At 41.4% G+C, this 18,822-nt stretch overlaps 1 protein-coding gene across 3 annotated transcripts in view; it reads left to right on the top strand.

Moving 5' to 3' along the window:
* The window catches only part of FTO (FTO alpha-ketoglutarate dependent dioxygenase), a 406,491-nt gene extending 395,061 nt beyond the window's left edge, over positions 1-11,430 (top strand). For all 3 annotated transcript variants that reach the window (XM_043988473.1, XM_043988474.1, XM_043988475.1), the window contains one exon: positions 11,069-11,430. In XM_043988473.1, coding sequence (XP_043844408.1) covers positions 11,069-11,222 — 154 coding nt within the window. In that variant the 3' untranslated portion in view covers positions 11,223-11,430. The remainder of the gene's footprint in view (positions 1-11,068) is intronic.
* Positions 11,431-18,822: the final 7,392 nt, after the last annotated feature.

Genomic DNA, 18,822 nt, shown 5'->3' with positions numbered 1-18,822 from the left:
AGGCTGAGAGAAGCCATGCGAGTTTCAGGTGACCCTCTCATGTGACTGCAGATCAGAGGTCAGCAGCTCCTAAATGTTCAGATGTCAAAGTGGCCCATTCATCACCATTGTTATGTAACTGACAAGCCGACAAATGGACTTGTGTATAAAATTGTTCTCAGCCTTCTACCCAATGGTCTTAAACCCCAGTGGCAGGCCATACATTTTCACGTATTAAATGGCTCCAGTAGCAAAGCCAAGTTCCTGAAGCAAGGAGAAGAATCTAATGAGGCCTATCCTTGGGGTGAGTTTTTCAGATGGCCCACTCAGGCAGCCTCCTATTTAGGGTGATTTAGGATCACAGGATTTAGATTTGAAAGGGATCTTAGAAGTCATTGCATCCAAGACCCTTATTTTACAGGTGAAGAAACTGAGACACAGAGAATGAGCATGCCTTGCTCAAAAAGCAACAATAGGATTCAAATCTGGACAATGTAGTATAAGCAATAGACTGCTGGCATTGGAGTCAGGAGGACATAGGTTGGGATCTCACCTCAGACCCTTACTAGCTATGTGATCCTGGAACGAGTCACTTAACCTCCCTTTGCCTCAGTTTCCTCATCTGTAAAATGAAGGGTTAGGCTCAATGACCTTTAAAAAGCTCTTCCAACTCTATGACTCCAAATCCAGTACTCTTTCTATCCCATCACCGTCTGCTTCATTATATGAAATCTGGGAAGTCATTTGTCAAAATTTGTCATTTGTCATTCCTTAAGAAACTTCTTGAGGGGAAAAAAATGTTCATTTTAAAGTAGGTTAAACCACTGTTATGTTGGCTGGGGGTTGAGGGCGGCAAACAGTAATTCATTAATTGCCCACAGCTAACTGGGACTAGCTTATATGATTAATAGCCCATTACTACCCTTTGTCATCCAGCAGAAAGCAGAACCTTAAAGGAATGGGGTATAAATGAGATAAGTTTTGATCAAAGAAAGAGTATTTCCTCCCTCCACTTTCTTAGCTAAGTACCTCTCCTTATATTTGAGTTTTTAAAAATTGAGGCTAAGGGGAAGCTAGGTGGCGCAGTGAATAGAGCACTGGCCCTGGAGTCAGAAGGACCAGAGTTCAAATATGGCCTCAGACACTTGACACTTACTAGCTGTGTGACCTTGGGCAAGTCACTTAACCCCAATTGCCTCACCAAAAAACCCTAAAATTGAGGCTATTTGTACAGAGCTTCCTGTTCTCCCCTCCTCCTTACCTCACATTATTCAGAAATATCTCACTATCTCTGCCTTCACTCTGGTCTTGATGGAGAGATGGCCCTTCTCTTTGCCAAATCCAGCCCCTCTTCATGCACTTTCATCCTACCCTCTCCCCCCTTCTTCAGCAGGATCATCTTCCCTCTCTTGTCTTCAATCTTTCCCTGTCTGCTGGCTCCTTCCTCGGTGCCTACAAACACACCTGTGTTTCCATCATCTTTCAAAGCCCTCATTTGATCCTAATATCCTCACAAGATACTATCCTTTCCCCTTCTCAGACAAATGCATCTAAATTTGGTGCTCTTCTTTCCTCTAGTCTCACTCTCTTTTTTGGGGGGGAGGGGCGAGGCAATTGGGGTTAAGTGACTTGCCCAGGGTCACACAACTAGTACATGTCAAGTGTCTGAGGCCGGATTTGAACTCAGGTCTTCCTGACTCCAGGGCTTGTACTCTATTTACTGTGCCACCTAGCTGCCCCGTCTCATTCTCTTTTAAACCTTTTGCAATCTGGCATCCCGCCTCATCATTCTCCAAAGTTACAATGATCTTTTAATTGCCAAATCTAATGGCCTTTTCTCAGGCCTCATTCTCATTGACCCCTCTGTGGCATTTGACAGTATTGATCACCTATTCCTCAAGATATCTATCCTCTCTAGCTTGTCATGACACTGCTCTCTCCTGGTTCTCCTGTGTCAAACTCCTCCTCAGTCTCCTGATTTTTCATCCATGTCATGCGTTCTAATCTTCTGTGTCACTTCCACTAACCTTATGTGTCCTCCAAGGCTTTGTGCTGGGCATTCTTCTCTTCTCCCTCCATACTCTTTCACTTGGTGATCTCATCGGTAGTTCCCATTAGTTGTTACCATCTTTATACAAAGGATCCCTAGTTGTACCACAGTCTCCCCTGAAGTTGTCCTGTACCCTCCCCTGCCCTTTGGACAATATAAAATGGGATGTCCCATAGACATCTCAAACTCAACATATCCAAAACAGCTCATTACCTTTTCTCCCAAACCTTCCCCTCTTCCAGACTTTTTTATTGCTCTTAAAGGTACTACAATCTTTCTAGTCACTCAGGCTCAAAACCTATCAGCCTTGACTCTCCATCCTTTCCCACATATAAAATCTGTCACAAAATCTTGACATTTCTACTTTCACAGCATCTCTAGAGCATAGATGTCCCCCCCCCACTTCTCTACTTACATAGCCACAGCCCTAATTTGGGCCCCTATCATCTCTTACCTGGGCTATTTGTAATCATTTCTGTGTTTCAATTCTCCCTCCTCTCTCCAATCCATTCAGCTACCAAGGTGTCACTGCCCTGCTCTATGAACTCCGGTGGCTCACTGTTACTTCCATCTTTGCATACCTCCATATGCTCTATATTCCAGGCACATTCACTTAACTTGCTGATTTTTGAACACAAGGCTCCATCACCAATCTCTATGTCTTTGCCCTAGCTTCCCCCATGCCTGGAATGTTCTACCCTTTCACTTCCACCTCTTAGTTTCACTGGCTTCCTTCTAGACTCAGCTCAAATCTCACCTGCTTCAGGAGCTCCTCTTTACTGGTCTTCCAAATGCTCATCCCTTCCCCTCTCAGACTGCCTTCTATCCATTCTGTTCATATTGTGTATGTATCTCATCGTTTCCATATTGTCTTCCCCATTAAAGTGGAAGTTCCTTAAGGGCAGGAACTATTTTTACCTATCTTTCTATTCCAGAGCTTAGCACAGGATCTGGAGCATAAATGTTTATTGATTAATAAATCAACTGATTAGGAAAAAGCAGTCTAAATCAGGAGATCTTGATCTAAAGGTAGGACCAAAAAGGGTCCATGCATAGATTTCAGAGGGTCTGTGAAGTTGAATGGAGAAAAAAAAATTACGTCTTTATTTCAGTACAATTGACTTTCTTTGTAACCTCATGTATTTTATTGTGTGCACTTAAAAACATTCTGAGAAAGGGTCCATAGATGTCAGCAGACTGCTTTTGGGTGTAACATACAAAAAAAAGAAAAGATTAAAAAACCCATGCTCCTGAGAGAGCATGAAGCATTTAGTGAAGTGTCTAGGGGGGTTTAAGCTATGGGGGAGAGGGGAGTTGGCCCCATTGGCTATTAGAAGTGCCCCTGCAAGACTGAAGAACCATATGGAAGTCAATTTGCTTACTGTATTTTTATCATATTTGCCAGATAATAATTGATGGGGCTTTCCCCTCAATGAATTTTGCCAAGGTGAAATGAAGACAGGTTCAAACAATCATTGACAAGTAGCTCCTCCCACCAAGAAAAAAAAAAGATATGCAGTGAGTGTTTAATCTGTTGAGATCACTTTGCTTGATGCTATAGGACAATCCAAAGCGTGAAATGATAATCCCTGCCCTCAAGTTTACAGTCTAGCTGAGGAGATGAGCCAGAAGTATGTAAAAAATTAGGGCAAGACTGAAATACTTCAAGACAATGAAATAAAAAAGAAAAAAGCGCATCTCTAGGTAGTATATGATCTTGTCAAGGGGATTCCTTCTCTGCTTTGGGTTGGACTAGATGTTTTTCATGGACTTTTCCAGCTCTGAGATTTCACGATTCTGTGGACCCTTGTCAAGCAGGGACCATAAGATCATTCGCTTAGAACTGAAAGGGATCTAAAATGCTTTCAAGTTCAAATGAGATGAGAATATCAGGTAATAAAGTTGAAGCACAAAGAAATTAAGGAACTTTGACTGTGATCACCCAGCTAGAAAAATCTCCAAGGGCAGGATTTGAATCCAAGTCTTCCTGACTCCAAGTGCAGTGCCTGACCACTGTATTGAAGATATTGAATGCCATTGAGGGGAGGGCCCAGAAAGAAGCATAACCCATTTTATAATTTGCTTGTCATCATTTGTTAAATAGTAACAAGAAGAGGTGTCCATGTGGTGAAGGGCAAAAATACCTCTGGTCAACAACCTCACACAATTGGCTCATTTAGTCAGGGTGTGGTGCTAATGAGGGCAAGGTGATAGGCTTAATCAGTGGGGGGAAAATAGTTGTTCTGGGCCACAGCCTGCATTCCATATGCCAACTTCTACTTCATTAATAGAACTTTATGTATTATCTCACTCTATTATGTGTTCAATAAATTATACCATAGGATACTTGAAGGCAGAGACTGTGTTACTTTTGTTTCATCTATATATCCCTAGCACTTATCTTAATACCTTTCTTACGACAGATACTTCATAAATATTTGGTGAAATTACATGTGTCTCCACCCCCATCTGGATGGACTATAAAATTTGTGAGGTGTCTTTTGGGATTACAAGTTCAGAAGTTAAGAAATGGAAAGAACCTAAGAAGTTATGCACATCAGAGATCAGAAATGTCGTAATTCACAGAGTACAGCTGATACAAATCGAAATGTTATTAGGAAAGATTTAACAAAATAAATAGAAATACAGGGTCAGTCAGGTGGCGCAGTGGATAGAGCACTGGCCCTAGATTCATGAATAACTGCACTTTCTGTACCTCTTCACAGGATAGATGATGATCAAACATACTAAACTGTAAGTTCCATGAGGGCAGGCTCAGAAGATCATAGATTTAGAGCTGAATGAGACTTAGAAGTCATCTAGTCTTACCTAAAGTTTCTTATCTCCCCCAATGTCTGCTCAGTGCTTAGCACACAGTAGGCACTTAATAAATGTTCGCTGTTGGAACAAGACAACAAGTTTCAAAGTGCTTTGAAAAAGTTTAAGCACCATACAAAAGAGGAATTTCCTATTATAAGCAATGGCCTATAAAGCGCTGGCCCTGGATTCAGGAGGACCTGAGTTCAAATCTGGCCTGGACACTTGACACTTACTAGCTGTGTGACCCTGGACAAGTTATTTAATCCTCATTGCCCTGCCCCCCCCCCAAAAAAAAGTGGTGGCCAACTTATAGCCACATTCCATAGAATACCTTCAGGAGTGTGCTTGAGTCAGTTCCAACAGGATTAGCTGATGACTAAATTTTTAGTGTGAACATTTATTTACACCTTGGAAATAGGCAAATGCTACAAATCAGGGCTTGATTTATTAATTTTTAGATTATCTAGACTTAAGAAAGCAATGGAGGGGGCAGCTCGGTGGCGCAGTGGATAAAGCACCGGCCCTAGATTCAGGAGTACCTGAGTTCAAATCTGGCCTCAGACACTTAACACTTACTAGCTGTGTGACCCTGGGCAAGTCACTTAACCCTCATCGCCCTGCAAAAAAAAAAAGAAAGTGATGGAGAAGATGTTAATAATGTAGATTCAACTCAAAAGTGTGTCATGAATACATTTTTTCCCTTGAAAGCCAGTTGTTAAATATTTAGCAGCACAGCACTGGATACTTCATTCTTTTAACCTTATTCCATTGACTTCTCTGCAACACCTCTCAGCTAAGGACATGGGTTTGGTCTTTTAGCATGTGTGCAGTCATGTTCTTGAATCAGTCAGCACTTCATGTGAACCTGTTTTCTTGTCATTTCAATAAATGTCATTAAGCCATTACTACTGCTTCCTTATTGGTTGCAAAATTTAGGGGCAGAGAATACTCTGTGTGTGTTTTTTAAATCAATGGCTCACACATTACTGTAAAACCTATTGATTAAAAACACAAAGCATAATGTTAGTCATTTAGTCTGTGGAGTGATGCAATAGAGAGAGAAATTTATCCTTTGACTCTCACATTAACCTTTTATTGACTGCTTGCATACCCATAATTAACACACACTTTAGCTAAAGTGGTTCATTTTAGCATCATGACCAGTGTCCACTAATGTAGCTGAAACCCTGATCCTCCAAATGTAAGTGCAACCCTGAGGGAAATCAGCTGGCAGTGGAGAGGAAGGTCAGGGTCTGGGAGTTATACCTGCTTGGGGAGGGACTCTGGGCAGATTTTCTGGCAGCCAGGTTAGGTGAGGCCTTTTGGTGGTTTAGTGTTATGTCACTAAGGCATTATGGGAGGACTATTCATTTAGTAATTAAGGGGCTTGGAGGGGATGGATTAAGCAAAGATTTTTCTGTTAGCTTCATGGCTATGATCCAAATGTTTCTATGTTGTGCGATGGAGAGAGATGAAGAATATCAGATGAAAGATGGAGGCCTATATTGCTTTCTCTTTCAGCAAGCTGGCTTAATGTAGTTGAGCTGTGTCTCTTGAGAAGGATGTAACCTTAAAGCAAAACACTTAGCCTCACTGACACTGATTCTTTATCTGCAAAATGGGGACATTCACACTAAATACATCTGACTAGCATGCAGCTGGTACAGTAGCCTCTCACTAGTGTGCTACAGTTTGGGAACATGAAATACTTTTTTTGAACCTAAACTAGCAGTTATATTTTGCAGGGAGTCTTAAAATCCAGCTTGCCCTAGGTAAAAGAGAGAAAGGGTCCCTATGGAGAATCATGGAAGGATAGAGAAATACTTTGAAACTTACTACAAATGTGAGCTATTATTATTAAAATGCAATAAAATATGAGCTATCCAGTCTCATTATCATATTTCATTTCATTTGAGTCTTGCCAAGTACTCCAGGAAAAAGCCAATGAGTCCTGAGGAAATCCATGATCACTAACCATTTTGAGAAGGCTTAAGTTGCTCTTCAGGAGGAGTGATGGTATGCAGTGATTTGGAAGGAAATAAAGACGTGGCTCGGAGAGACCATATTTCAAATGGGGAAATAGGATCATGGTTAGTTGGAACTGGAAAGGTTCTTAGAAAGCCTCTGAGAACCATCTCTTCATTTCACAGATAGGGAGACTGAAGACAGGAGAAGTTAGATAATTAGGCACATACGTGATAAGGGGGAGAACCTGAATTTGAATGTAAGTCCTTTGACTTGAAATCTGGTGCTTTTTTTCCAGTAGACTATAAGCTCCTTGAGGACAGGGCTCAGTTCCCCCCCCCCCCGCTTTGTCTTTCTGTCTTTTTCAAGTGCTTAGCTCAGTGCCTTACATTGTAATGAGCATTTAATAAATGATTGTTGAATTGAATTGTCACTGAACAATTTCCTTGAAGGATATGGGGAGCAGCAATAAACTATGAAAGAACTACCCAGCAGCTTCTTTAGAGAGATCTTTTAGCTTTCAACATTACAAATTGTTTCTTTTTTTCCAAAGATCAATTTGGAAACTAAATGAGCCACCTAACATACACCATATATCTTGTCAGGAAATTTGCCCAAAACAGAGAAGAAAGTTTCCATCTCTGGTGACACACTATCCAGCCTTCTAGGGATGGGCTAACCCTGACTCTCATTAGTTTTGTGATCCTGGATGAGCATTGTGTGCCTTGGTGTCTTCATCTGTAAAATGGGGATAATAATACTTTTGGTCTTTACCTCACAGGTCTGTTTTGTATGAAGTGTTCTGTTAATATTAAAGCACTATATTGAGCTTCCATTATCATAATTGTTGTCCTCATTGTTATTGCTCTTTGGGGAGGGAAAAGGGTAGGCATTTGCCTTGGCAAGCAAACATAAGAGAGAGAAAGTAGCTAAGAGCCATGAAGCAAGACCAATATTCAGCAGACCTTTGTCTCTCCTTTCCAGATATTTTTATGGTCCTCATCCTTCTAAGTTTTAATTGCATTATAGTATTGCTTGACATTTATGTACCATAATTTATTTAACTATTCCCTTATTATTGCACATTTAAGTTGATTCCAACTTTGAGGGGGTTTTGTAATTATAAATAATGCTGCTATGAAAATCTTTAAATGGACAACTCTTTTTGCATTTGTTTTTATATTCCCAAGAATAGAATTATTGGGTAAAATTTGTAAATTTTACCACACACTGCCAGATTGGTGTCCAAAAATGTCTCTAGATTAGCAGTTCTAGCCAGCAATAAGTGAATGTCCCAGTTTCCCTACAACCCTGCCTGAATGATCAAAACTTGATTCTTAACATACTCCCTCTGTTCTCCTCTCTTCCATAGTCTGGTATGGTGTTGAATCAAATAGCATTATTTGAGTTAGGGGTGGCTGTCAAGTGACATTTCAGAGGCCCATTTCTTACAAATAAATATATCGCACCAAGCATGGAGTGCATTGTAAAGTCTAACCACTATCAAGAAAATTAGTGATAATTTCTTAGCCATTAAGAGAAGAACTCATGAGAGAGGCCTGAACATTCAGAACTGTGGTACTTTAAAAACAACAACAACAACTCCCAAAACAAGATGCAAGAAGAGGTCCCACTCCTGGTTCAAATAAAACAAGTGGGATAAATGACCCCATCGTAGGACTGACACAGAGAGCAAGAGACAGGCTTTGTGACAGTCTAATTCACAGTGAACCACATTATAGCCAGTCCTTTGGAACCATTTCCCTTCTCTGGGAAGAACAGTAGGAGAAACCATGGAAGCAATTTTGCCCAGCAAGCTTTGTCCTCAAGTCAGGAGCAAGGCTTGATAGTTCCATTTTAAGAGGTAGAAATTCCCAGATGCCCAAAATGCAAATGCTAGATACCCAAACCCTCAATACAAAGCCAAATGCAATGGAAAACAATGTGGAACATGAAATAAGGAGGAAGAAGGACTGTTACTAACTATACCTCCAGTGCAGACTTTAATACTTCTGATGCGTTCTTAAAATGGAGAAAGAAAAAACAACAACAAACACAAGCCACTTTACATTTGAAATTCAAAGTGCGAATGCATTTTTAATTGACTTTTACAAGCTTCATAATATTCTTAGTGGATCTTCACTATCACAGCTCTTCAATCTGCCAGCCAAAATAATGTGTACACGGTTAATTTATCCACTTTTAGATTGAAATGCTTAATTTGGAATATCTTACCCTTCCCAGCAAATTGAGCATACTGTTTGGTACTGAGACAGAAATAAAGCATGATTTGAAAGCCTTGCTGAGTTCTGTTGTAATTAGTTGCAGCTTCCCTTGAATATTAATTTTTCCTCATGTTCCTTTCATGTAATTTAGAAAATGTCTTTGGAACAATGATGAGACAATCAGCTAAGCACCTCTCAGAACTCAGACAGCAAGCTGCATTTTCTGAAACACCTATTATAGAGCAGTCTGCAAAACAAATCCTGTTCTTCTGTACAGTGTGGCTTATCAATGCAAACAGTTTAATATTTATGCTAAGAGGATTGTCAAAAGTAGCTTCTGTTGCTTTAATTCTTGTTTTAAATAAATAATGAGAACATTTAAACACATTACTCTTCTCGGGGCCCCGAGGTCAGCTAATCTTATTATTTATGAAGTGATGTGCTACATAATAGTACTTAGTGCATGTTAACAGATGCTATTATCAGGGCCTGATGCGGAGAGCTGAAGATATATTGGAATGTTATGTGTTAATACTGTCCTTGTGCTGTAATGTACGATGGATGGAGTGCACAAGATGCTGGTGCGGCAATTAACCACCCGCAAAAATAGGTGTAAAGTTGAAGTATGTTTTCCCGTGGGGGCCCCATACCATTAATAATTCCCCAGAGAAGAAGGCATCTTTCCACTGCAGTAGTCTTCGAAATGGGGCCAGGATGTTATGTACTTTGATCTCTTTATAGTCCATCCTACATGGCCAGAAGACAAATAATGTTGGCTGTGACCACTTGCTTATTGATTGAGAGAGAAAAAGGGGGGGGGGCAGATTTCACATGACTTTTCCAAATGGACTCCCAAGATCCACATTTCTATGTCTACACTGACTATGGGGAAGGATGAAAGAATGGGCCGTTTCTGTCTCTGACTACCATTGCTTTAACTCTTCTATGTATTGAATATCCCAGTTTTGCATAAGGTATAAATGAACTCTCTATCTTCCCACAGTTCCCCTTGCCCCTGAAATAGTAATAGTAACATCATGGAGCATTTATTTAGGGCTTTTAGCTATTCAAAGCATTTTATCACCTAGTATCTTATTCACTCCTCGCAACAACTCCATAAAATTGATGGAACCGGGGTCCCCATAACCCATTTTATAGACAAGCACAGCTAAAGCTACTGGATATTCCCAGGTTGTCTATAAATAATCTTCTCTTTGTGTGACAGGAGTCTGCTAAGGTGTAGTGATGTTGTCCCAACTTTTCTCCTGCAAGTCTGTAATTTAGTTGCATATGATAATTAAGTCCTCTAGTATTGATGAATAATCCATTTAATAAAAACTGTGATTTAAGTGTTTTCCCTAGGGAGTAACTCTTCGCTAGCCTCTTAATTTAATTTTGTTGAAGTTTTCCCCACCTATTCATCAGTGGAAATGATTATTAACCTCTATTTGCATACATCCTTATAAAATGGTCTCTCCTTGGAGTGCCTTTTTCAGAGCGAGGCAGAAGGATACATGTGCAAATCTCTAGAATCTACAAAGTCAATCCTGATCTGTTATATTGTTTAATCTATCCTTGGACCCTTAGTGCAGTAAATTCAGTTTAATCTTTCTCAGTAATCTAGTAATACATTGAAATCCCACAAACATTTAAATCTGATAATGGTTTAATCACACACTTTAAATAACAGTTGAGATAATGAAAAAATAATTCACTATAATAATAATAAAAAAAAGACCGAGCAACTAAATATTCTTTGTGATTGGCTTTCTGGGACATCCCTTTAGATAATACAAATCTAGATGATGAAAAGGAAGGACTATCACTGTAAGTGAACAATTTTTCCTAATCACAGACCAACTTCCCTTCCACATAGGGAACAATTACTTCATTTTTCATCCTCATTCTCCTCATTGATCGGTATTTTAGGAACATCCAGATTTTAATCATTCTCTTAGGGTCCCCTGGGTTTGAATCTTCAGGGAATTGTTTCCCGTGGATAAATAACAACCTGCTCTTACTCTTCTAGGTGCCAATCCCGAATCGCCCAAAGTTTACCAGAGGACCAGAGACCAATATGCTGGCCGTATTGGGAAGATGATGATCATGAGATGCCATTACCATTTGATCTCAGCAGCATTATTTTGGAACTCGAAGGTCAGCGCCTGGAAACAAAACCCTAGGGAAGAACACTGCCGTTTGGGTTGAAACCATGTTTTTAACAAAGGAAAACCTTCAGCTATAGAATCCAGACTCGGCCATAGGCTCAGGCAAGGACGCCAGTGAGAATTTCAGAGACCCCAACTGTCCACCTAGTCACTGGATTATGAGAACCATCTACCTTGTAACAGCAAAGGAATGGGGCCCCCAAATATAAGAGCTCTGAACTGAGACTGTGTTGTGGTCTTCTTGACTAGGGATGGATCCTGGGCCTTTCCTTACCTGGGCCCAGGTTCGCTCTTCTCCAGCACCTATATAAAGATGCTTAATCACACAAAAGCTGTAGGGCATTGCAGAGGACAGAGGCCCTACTTAGAGCAAAACTTAGCCTTTTCCACTCCTGCTTCTGACCTTTCTGCTGACGTGGGCATGGGTGCCTTCAGATTGTGCCCAAACCGAAGAGAAGCTGAGAGAGGGGGCAGGAGTAAAAAAACCTTCAGCATCTCCCTTTTATCTCTTAATAGAATACAATGCAAAATCACTTTGGTATTTCCACAGTCTGGATTTCCAGTATTATTTTATGTTATTCCTCTGAATGTATTCTCTTTTAGTCATACTGGAATATGTCTGTGTATGTATATATATATGTGTGTCTACACTTCTCTGTATGTGCATTCCATCCCTGACTCCTTGCCTTTGTGCAGGCTGTCATCCTCGTCCGAAATGCCCTGCATCCTCCCCTCTGCCTCTTTACAATGTAACTCCTTTAACTCCTCCCCTCTGTCATTAGTGTTATCTATTTCTTGGGATTATTTCATAATTCGATGTATATACTTCACATATACTTACCCAAGTACATGTTGAATGTAAGCTCATTGAGGGCAGGTACGATTTTTGTCTTTCTTTTCCGAGAACCTGGCATGATACCTTCCTGCCCAGTAGGTGCTTATAAATATTTGTTGAACTTGAAGTCAAGGGCACTCTCATCATTGCAGAACTTGCCCCTCTAAAGTTTGCAGGAAGCCTGTGTGCATGATTATTTTTGCTATTTACTATCTTTTTTCTCCTTAAGCCTCCTTAGTTACTAAGACCCCTGCAGAGAAAAAGTGAAAGGAAAAATAAATAATTTTTTAATCTGATAAAACATAGGTAAAAGCCTAAGAAACCCTGTTTTTTCTAATTCTGCTTAGTTTAGAGAGTTATTATTTCCTGTAAGTCTTCTGCAGTAAGGGCACAGGATTAAGAGGAAGGAAGTTGAGGACCAGGTCACCAGATGAGTAGGTTATACTTCTAGAAAGGTCTGGGTATTAGTAATGGTGAGGTGGAAACGAATTCCTAGGATGAGACAATATATCATAACAATCTTAGTTCAGGGCTATGGATGGAGCATCCCCAATGAGCCCTGTCTTTGTCACTATGGTGAGTCCCTACCTTTGAGAAACTCTCAGTCTATTGAAGGGAGATGTGGCACCAGTCCTTGAGGCATCTCTCAGTCTAGTAGAGAGAACATGTTTCCTGTTCTTGTGCACCTTCTCCAGTCTAATGGTGACAGATGCAGTTCCCATCCTCTGGATTTTAGCAGTGAAATGGAGAAGAAACCATTCCTGCTTTTAGGGAGCTTATAATCTAGTCAGGGAAGATGTAATAATAGAGACATGAAAGTGAACCTAGAATACTTAAAAACAACTGTATGTGATCCTAGTATAAGCTAAGTCCATATAAGGTAAGATACAGAATTAAAGAGAGGACCGAGTGGAGTAGAGTTAATCCAAGAATACTTTCTGGAGAAGGCAGATTTGTATCTGGAATTTGAAGGATGAATAAGGGTCATGAATTAGTGACTAAAACGTTATGGCATTGTTTGCAGCACTCCTTTTACTCAGCTCTAACTGTTGTTATTCCCATAATTCCATCCTCAAAAGACCATGACTGCTTAATAGGGGCAAAAAAACTAAGTCTTATTAAAGTGCACCATCCTGGGTCAGATTTCCAGGAGAGCCAGGTCACAGTAATCCATGCTTGGCACTCAGCAGGTCAGCAGCTGAGCAGAGAGCCTGTGTCTCTCTGTCTTTTGTGTGATCCCTGAGCCAGGTGCCCTGTTTGCCTGCTTCAACCCCATTTCTTCTCATTCATCCCCTCCTCCCCAAGATACATATTCATCTTGGCCACGTGCTTCTCCCAGTCTCTGGGGGCAGTAAAGGAAGAAGGCCATGTGATATCATGTACAGATCGCTGGACGAGTTTGGCTCCTGCCTCATGCGTTTATTGACTGTGTGACCCTAGACAAGTCAGTCATCCTTTTTGGGTTTTGGTTTCGTCATCTATAAAATGAGTATATTGGACTGGATGGCCTGCAAGCTTCACTTATAACAAAGACTAAAAAGAAATTCAGCAAAACTGACACGTCATCACCATCTGATATCATGTGAAACGTACATCCCTAGTCCTCTCCTCCCTATTTATTTTTTTTTCTTTTTTTGTTTTTAGTGAGGCAATTGGGGTTAAGTGACTTGCCCAGGGTCACACAGCTAGTAAGTGTTAAGTGTCTGAGGCCAGATTTGAACCCAGGTACTCCTGACTCCAGGGCCAGTGCTCTATCCACTGCGCCACCTAGCTGCCCCTTCTCCTCCCTATTTAAAAGAGGAAGTTGTATCTGTATCACATCTCTTCCCAGGGCCAAGCTTGATCATCATAATCATACAACAATTTCATTTTATTCTTTCCATTTAAATTATTGTAGTCTCTGTATATAGCATATTCCTAGTTCTGCTTACTTCATCCTGATTCAGTCCATAAAAGTCTTCCCATGCATCTGAATTCTTCTTAGTCATCATTACTTCATACGTAGAATTAACATTCCATTGGCTTCATGGGAGTCAATGTGGCTTAATGCTTGAAATGAAAAACTTGGGAGTCAAGAAGACTTGGGTTCATAACCTGCCCTTGACACATACTGGCTTTGTGACCTTGGGCAAATAACCTAACTTCTCTTGGCCTTGGTTTCCTCATGTGTAAAGTGAGGGAACTGGATTAAATTATATCTACTGTCCTTTTCACCTCTGATTCTGTGATTTGATGTACCACAATTTGTTTAGCCACAGACCTTTCAAAAAACCTAGTATTTAAATGAGAGTCTTAGGGTGGGATTGATGCTAGGCCAGGTGGTAAACCCCACCACTACCACCCTACCCCTGAATGCTCACCCAGGCAGGTGCGCGTGCACATGTGCGCACAAACACACACACCGCTATTTCCCTTCCATTCTTAAATGTCCCTTTCGGACCCCTAGTGCTCTCTTGCTGTCCAGGAGTTATTTACATTCTTAAAAGATCAAAGAAAGAAGACAGTTCTCACAGGAATGAACAATAGAATTTCAAGCATCAACAACAAACCAGTAAAAAGTAATTGGGGGGGGGGGGCAGCTAGGTGGGGCAGTGGATAAATCACTGGCCCTGGATTCAGGAGGACCTGAGTTCAAATCCAACCTCAGACACTTGACACTTACCAGCTGTGTGACCCTGGGCAAGTCACTTAACCCCCATTGCCTCACCAAAACAAAACAAACAAACAAAGTAATGGGGGATATTTGGGAGTAGGTGGGCACCTTTTATCATACTACATAGGTACCTGCCATGTCCTGGCCTTATATAAGGCACTTAGTGAATCTAAAATGTCTTTGGCCCTGAGCAGCATCCAATCAATATTAGCTTTCTTGGGATCATAGAATTTAGAGCTTGAAGGCACTGTAACAGTCATACAAGATCACAGAATTTAGAGCTGGAAGAGACCTTAGAAATCATCTAGTCTGACCCCCTTCTCATTTTGCAGATGAGAGGGCTGAGGCCCAGATAGGATTAAGTGATTTGCCCAGGGTCACACAGAGTACTGTCTGTAGCAATGACAGAATTTGAATCAAAGTCCTGGTATGGAATCAGGTGCTCTTTCCACCATGCTAATATATCCCAGTGGACTATAATCCCCGGCCATGTCATCAGTTTCTCTGGTGGTAAAGAGGTGAGGGGCCGGCCTGGCATAGCCTATGACTCAACTTGAGGACTGGGCTTCTAGAATCGATGCTCTCCATCCCTAGTAGAATCCTGCTATACTGGGAAGGTGTCGACATTCAGCAGGCCCTGTTTACTAGATACCCCATGTTCAGTAGGGGTTGAGGGTGGTTTGTTTTTTGGCGAGTTTCAAGGGAAGATGGTTTTTGAATGCGGCATTGTTCTCTCCCCCTCCCCTAGTTAAGGCTGATTTACCAGTGGGTAAACTGCATACGTTTGGCGTTTGGCTCAGTGCCACTCTAAATACTGTTTATATTGGAGATCTCTGAGGCAAACGAGGGGAAGACAAGGGTATTCTGATTTGAAAAAGCAATTCTCATCCAAACAGATTCAGCTGGAGAGCAGCAATATGGATTAAAATGGGATGGAGTGGTAATGCAGTTGATGCAGTTTGCCATTGTTACTTTGTGATTAAATGGTATTTTTAATTAAGTTTCATTGGGAGCCATAGGTATCGCAGTGCTAAAATCAATTTGACAACCATAAAAGGGGAGGGAAGGCTCACCAGTAAGCGCTGCTGCACAGATTGCTGCGGAAGTGAGCAGCCCTGCTTTAAAAGGCTGGAGAGACGGGAGTTGGGGGGGGGGAGGTTGGGAGGAGGGATTGGGGAGGTGGGGAGAGGGACAGAAAGCTGGCAGATAATGACTTCCTGCAGGACTGCAAGGGCAAGGAATTGTGCTGTGGTCTTTGAAAGGCAGGTTTCAGTGATGGCCGGGGAAACAAACCCACCCCACCCCACTCGGGTCTCTAGTGTACCTGAGAGATCTTGCTATTTCAAAGTTAGCCATGAACTCGAAGGGAGTACCAGAAAGCTCTGCTTCTCATTTCTCTCATATTAACAAGGAGAAAATGTGATTACACAGCAAAGCTGACTGGGAATCTCTAGCCTGGAAGGGCCCTGTCAGACAAGAGAATCTAGTCTATCCCTGTGCTTTTAATCCAGTCGGTCTCCAACCCATTCATTAACGAATGGTAGCACAGTGTAAAGGACGGAATGTTGATTTCCAGTAAAAGAAACCTGGGTTCAAGTCCTGACATTGATTAGCTGTATAACCATGGGTAAGTCTCTTAAACCCTAATTCCTTGTTTTTCTCATCTGTAAAGTAATGATGATGATAAAACCTTTCTCCAAGGGTTACTGTGATACACAAATGAGATAATGGATATAAAGAACTTGTACTCTTTTAGACTTTGTGTGTGTGTGTGTGAATTGGAATTAAGTGACTTGCCCAGGGTCACACAGCTATTAAATGTCAAGTGTCTGAGACCGAATTTGAACTCAGGTCCTCTTGAATCCAGGGCCAGTGCTTTATCCACTGCACCACCTAGCTCCCCCCCCATTTTTTAGACTTTTTTGTACTCTTTTTAAAGCATTGTATAAATTCCAGTTTTTATCAATAATATTTCCATAGGAGATTTCTACACATACCCCCTCCACTAGCTCTAACCAATCCTTTGCAGCTCCTATTTTGTAATAGCTAACATTTTAAGGTTTGTCAAGCACTTTACACATGCCTCATTTTGTTCTGACTACAATACTGGGGTCCAGAGAAGGGAAGTGATTTGTCCAAGGTCACACACCTGGTTGGTATCAGATTTTTGGTTTAAACCCTGTCCTTCTGACACTGTCCTACCACATCAACTTTAGATGCTGATTTTCCCATTTTACAGACGAGGAAATGGGCATATGGAGGTTAACTGGAGTTGCCCAGAATTTTGCAATTAGTGTGTATCTGAGGCTAGATTTGAACTCGGGTCTTCCTGACACCCTGTCCAGTGCTCTATCTATTGCACACCTGCCTGGCAATTTTCAGTGGAAATAGACAGCATTACCAGGACCCAGCCAAAATGATGATCATACCTAAAAACTTAGATTTTTTTTATGGCTGGAAAAGACTTTCAAGATCATCTGGCCCAACCCCCTCGTTTTACACATAGGGAAACTGGGGTCCAGAAAGGGGGAGTAATTTATCCAAGGTCACACAACTCATTCATGTCAGATCTAAAACTTAAACCCTGCCCTTCTGACTGTCCTCCCATCGTGGCTTTAAATGCTAATTTTCCACAGAAGAATAGACCAAAAGTAATTGTACCCCGTTGGAGGCAGGAGGATGACACTGTTTTCATTAAGGAGATCCTTCAGAAATGATCCTTTTCCCCACTGCCATTAACGTGGCAGGACTAGGTCACCCACGGCTATTTGGGATTTGCTACAAAAACAATTTCTTAGCATCAATCTCTAATGGATGCTCTGTGTACAACAATTGTTTATTGACTAGAAGTGTCTAAGTACCAGGGTCAGTCTGTTTCAGGGGGAGGGCAGCATTAATTAACTCCCAACATTAGATTCAGTGATGCTTTTCCAACGACGTGGTTCATGACTTTGCTTGCATTTACTTTTCATCAGTCCTGAAAGAATTGAGGTAAAATAGTTCCCATGCACGTGTGTGTCAAGCTAAATGGATAACAGGAGATACAGATCTGTTTGCCTGTCTGCACTTGCCTTTAGACAATATTCATCAATTTTACAAAAGCCACTGACTAAACATGGCACCAATACAAATTAAGGGCTCCAAGCACAGGGGCTTTAGCATTGTTTTTAATCTGGTGTCGAGCGGGCTTTCTGCTGATAGATGGGAAGTGGGGGTGTAGAACACTATTGTACCACATGGCTGGGGAGGATAGGTCAAGGTCTTCTGTAGGAGATTCAGGAGCAGCTTGCTGGGCCCGTGCCATATGTATTCAGAGCAATTCCAGTGTGCTCCGTTAGTTATCTGTAGGCATTCGGCGAGCTTTTTCTCATTGCTAAGGATTAAATCAAATCAAGAGCATGGCTCGGCATGCCCTCAGTATCTCTGGCTTCAAAGACTAGCCTCCTGTACTTTACAAGGGGAGGGGTGTACCTGAAACCTAGACATTCACATGTCATGAATTTCCCACTGGAAAATTCTGACTTGGTGCAGTGAGCAGCCAGCCACTCTCCACATTGTCCCTCTTTATTCTGAACAGAAAATGTTTTCTATTTTAATGGCTAACAAACAGGATTTGCCATCAAGGGTCTCTTTTCTCCCCCCCAGTCAGACCAGGCCTCCTGGACCCTTGGGCCCACACAGTAGATGTCAGGAACTATAATGGCTAGCATATATGTTGTGCATTAAGGAAGGTTCACAAAGCATTTTACATATGGGATCTCATTTGATCCTCTCAGCTACCCTTGGAGGTAGATGCTATTATTATCCCTGTTTTAAGGAGGAGGAAACAGACTGAGAGGAGTTAAGTGACTTGTCTAGGGTCACACAGCTAGTAAGCATCTAAGGAACAGATAACTGAAAAAAAAGTGAGAATGTGAAACAAAAGCACTCTGATCATGGTGCAGGGGAAAGAGAACTGAATTTAGAGACAGAGGTTGTAGGTTCAACTCCCAATTCTGTCACTAGCTACCTGTGTTACCCTGGGCAAGTCACATAACCTGGGGGAACCTCAATTTCCTCATCTGTCAAATGAGGGAGTTGTATTGGAAAATCTCTGCAATCCCCTCCAGCCGTAATTCTGAGTCCAT

Source organism: Dromiciops gliroides, chromosome 2 (assembly GCF_019393635.1).
Source record: "Dromiciops gliroides isolate mDroGli1 chromosome 2, mDroGli1.pri, whole genome shotgun sequence".
Classification (NCBI taxonomy): Eukaryota; Metazoa; Chordata; class Mammalia; order Microbiotheria; family Microbiotheriidae; genus Dromiciops; species Dromiciops gliroides.
The sequence above is the reverse complement of the archived record's forward strand: the minus strand, read 5'-3'. Positions and strand labels throughout refer to the sequence as shown.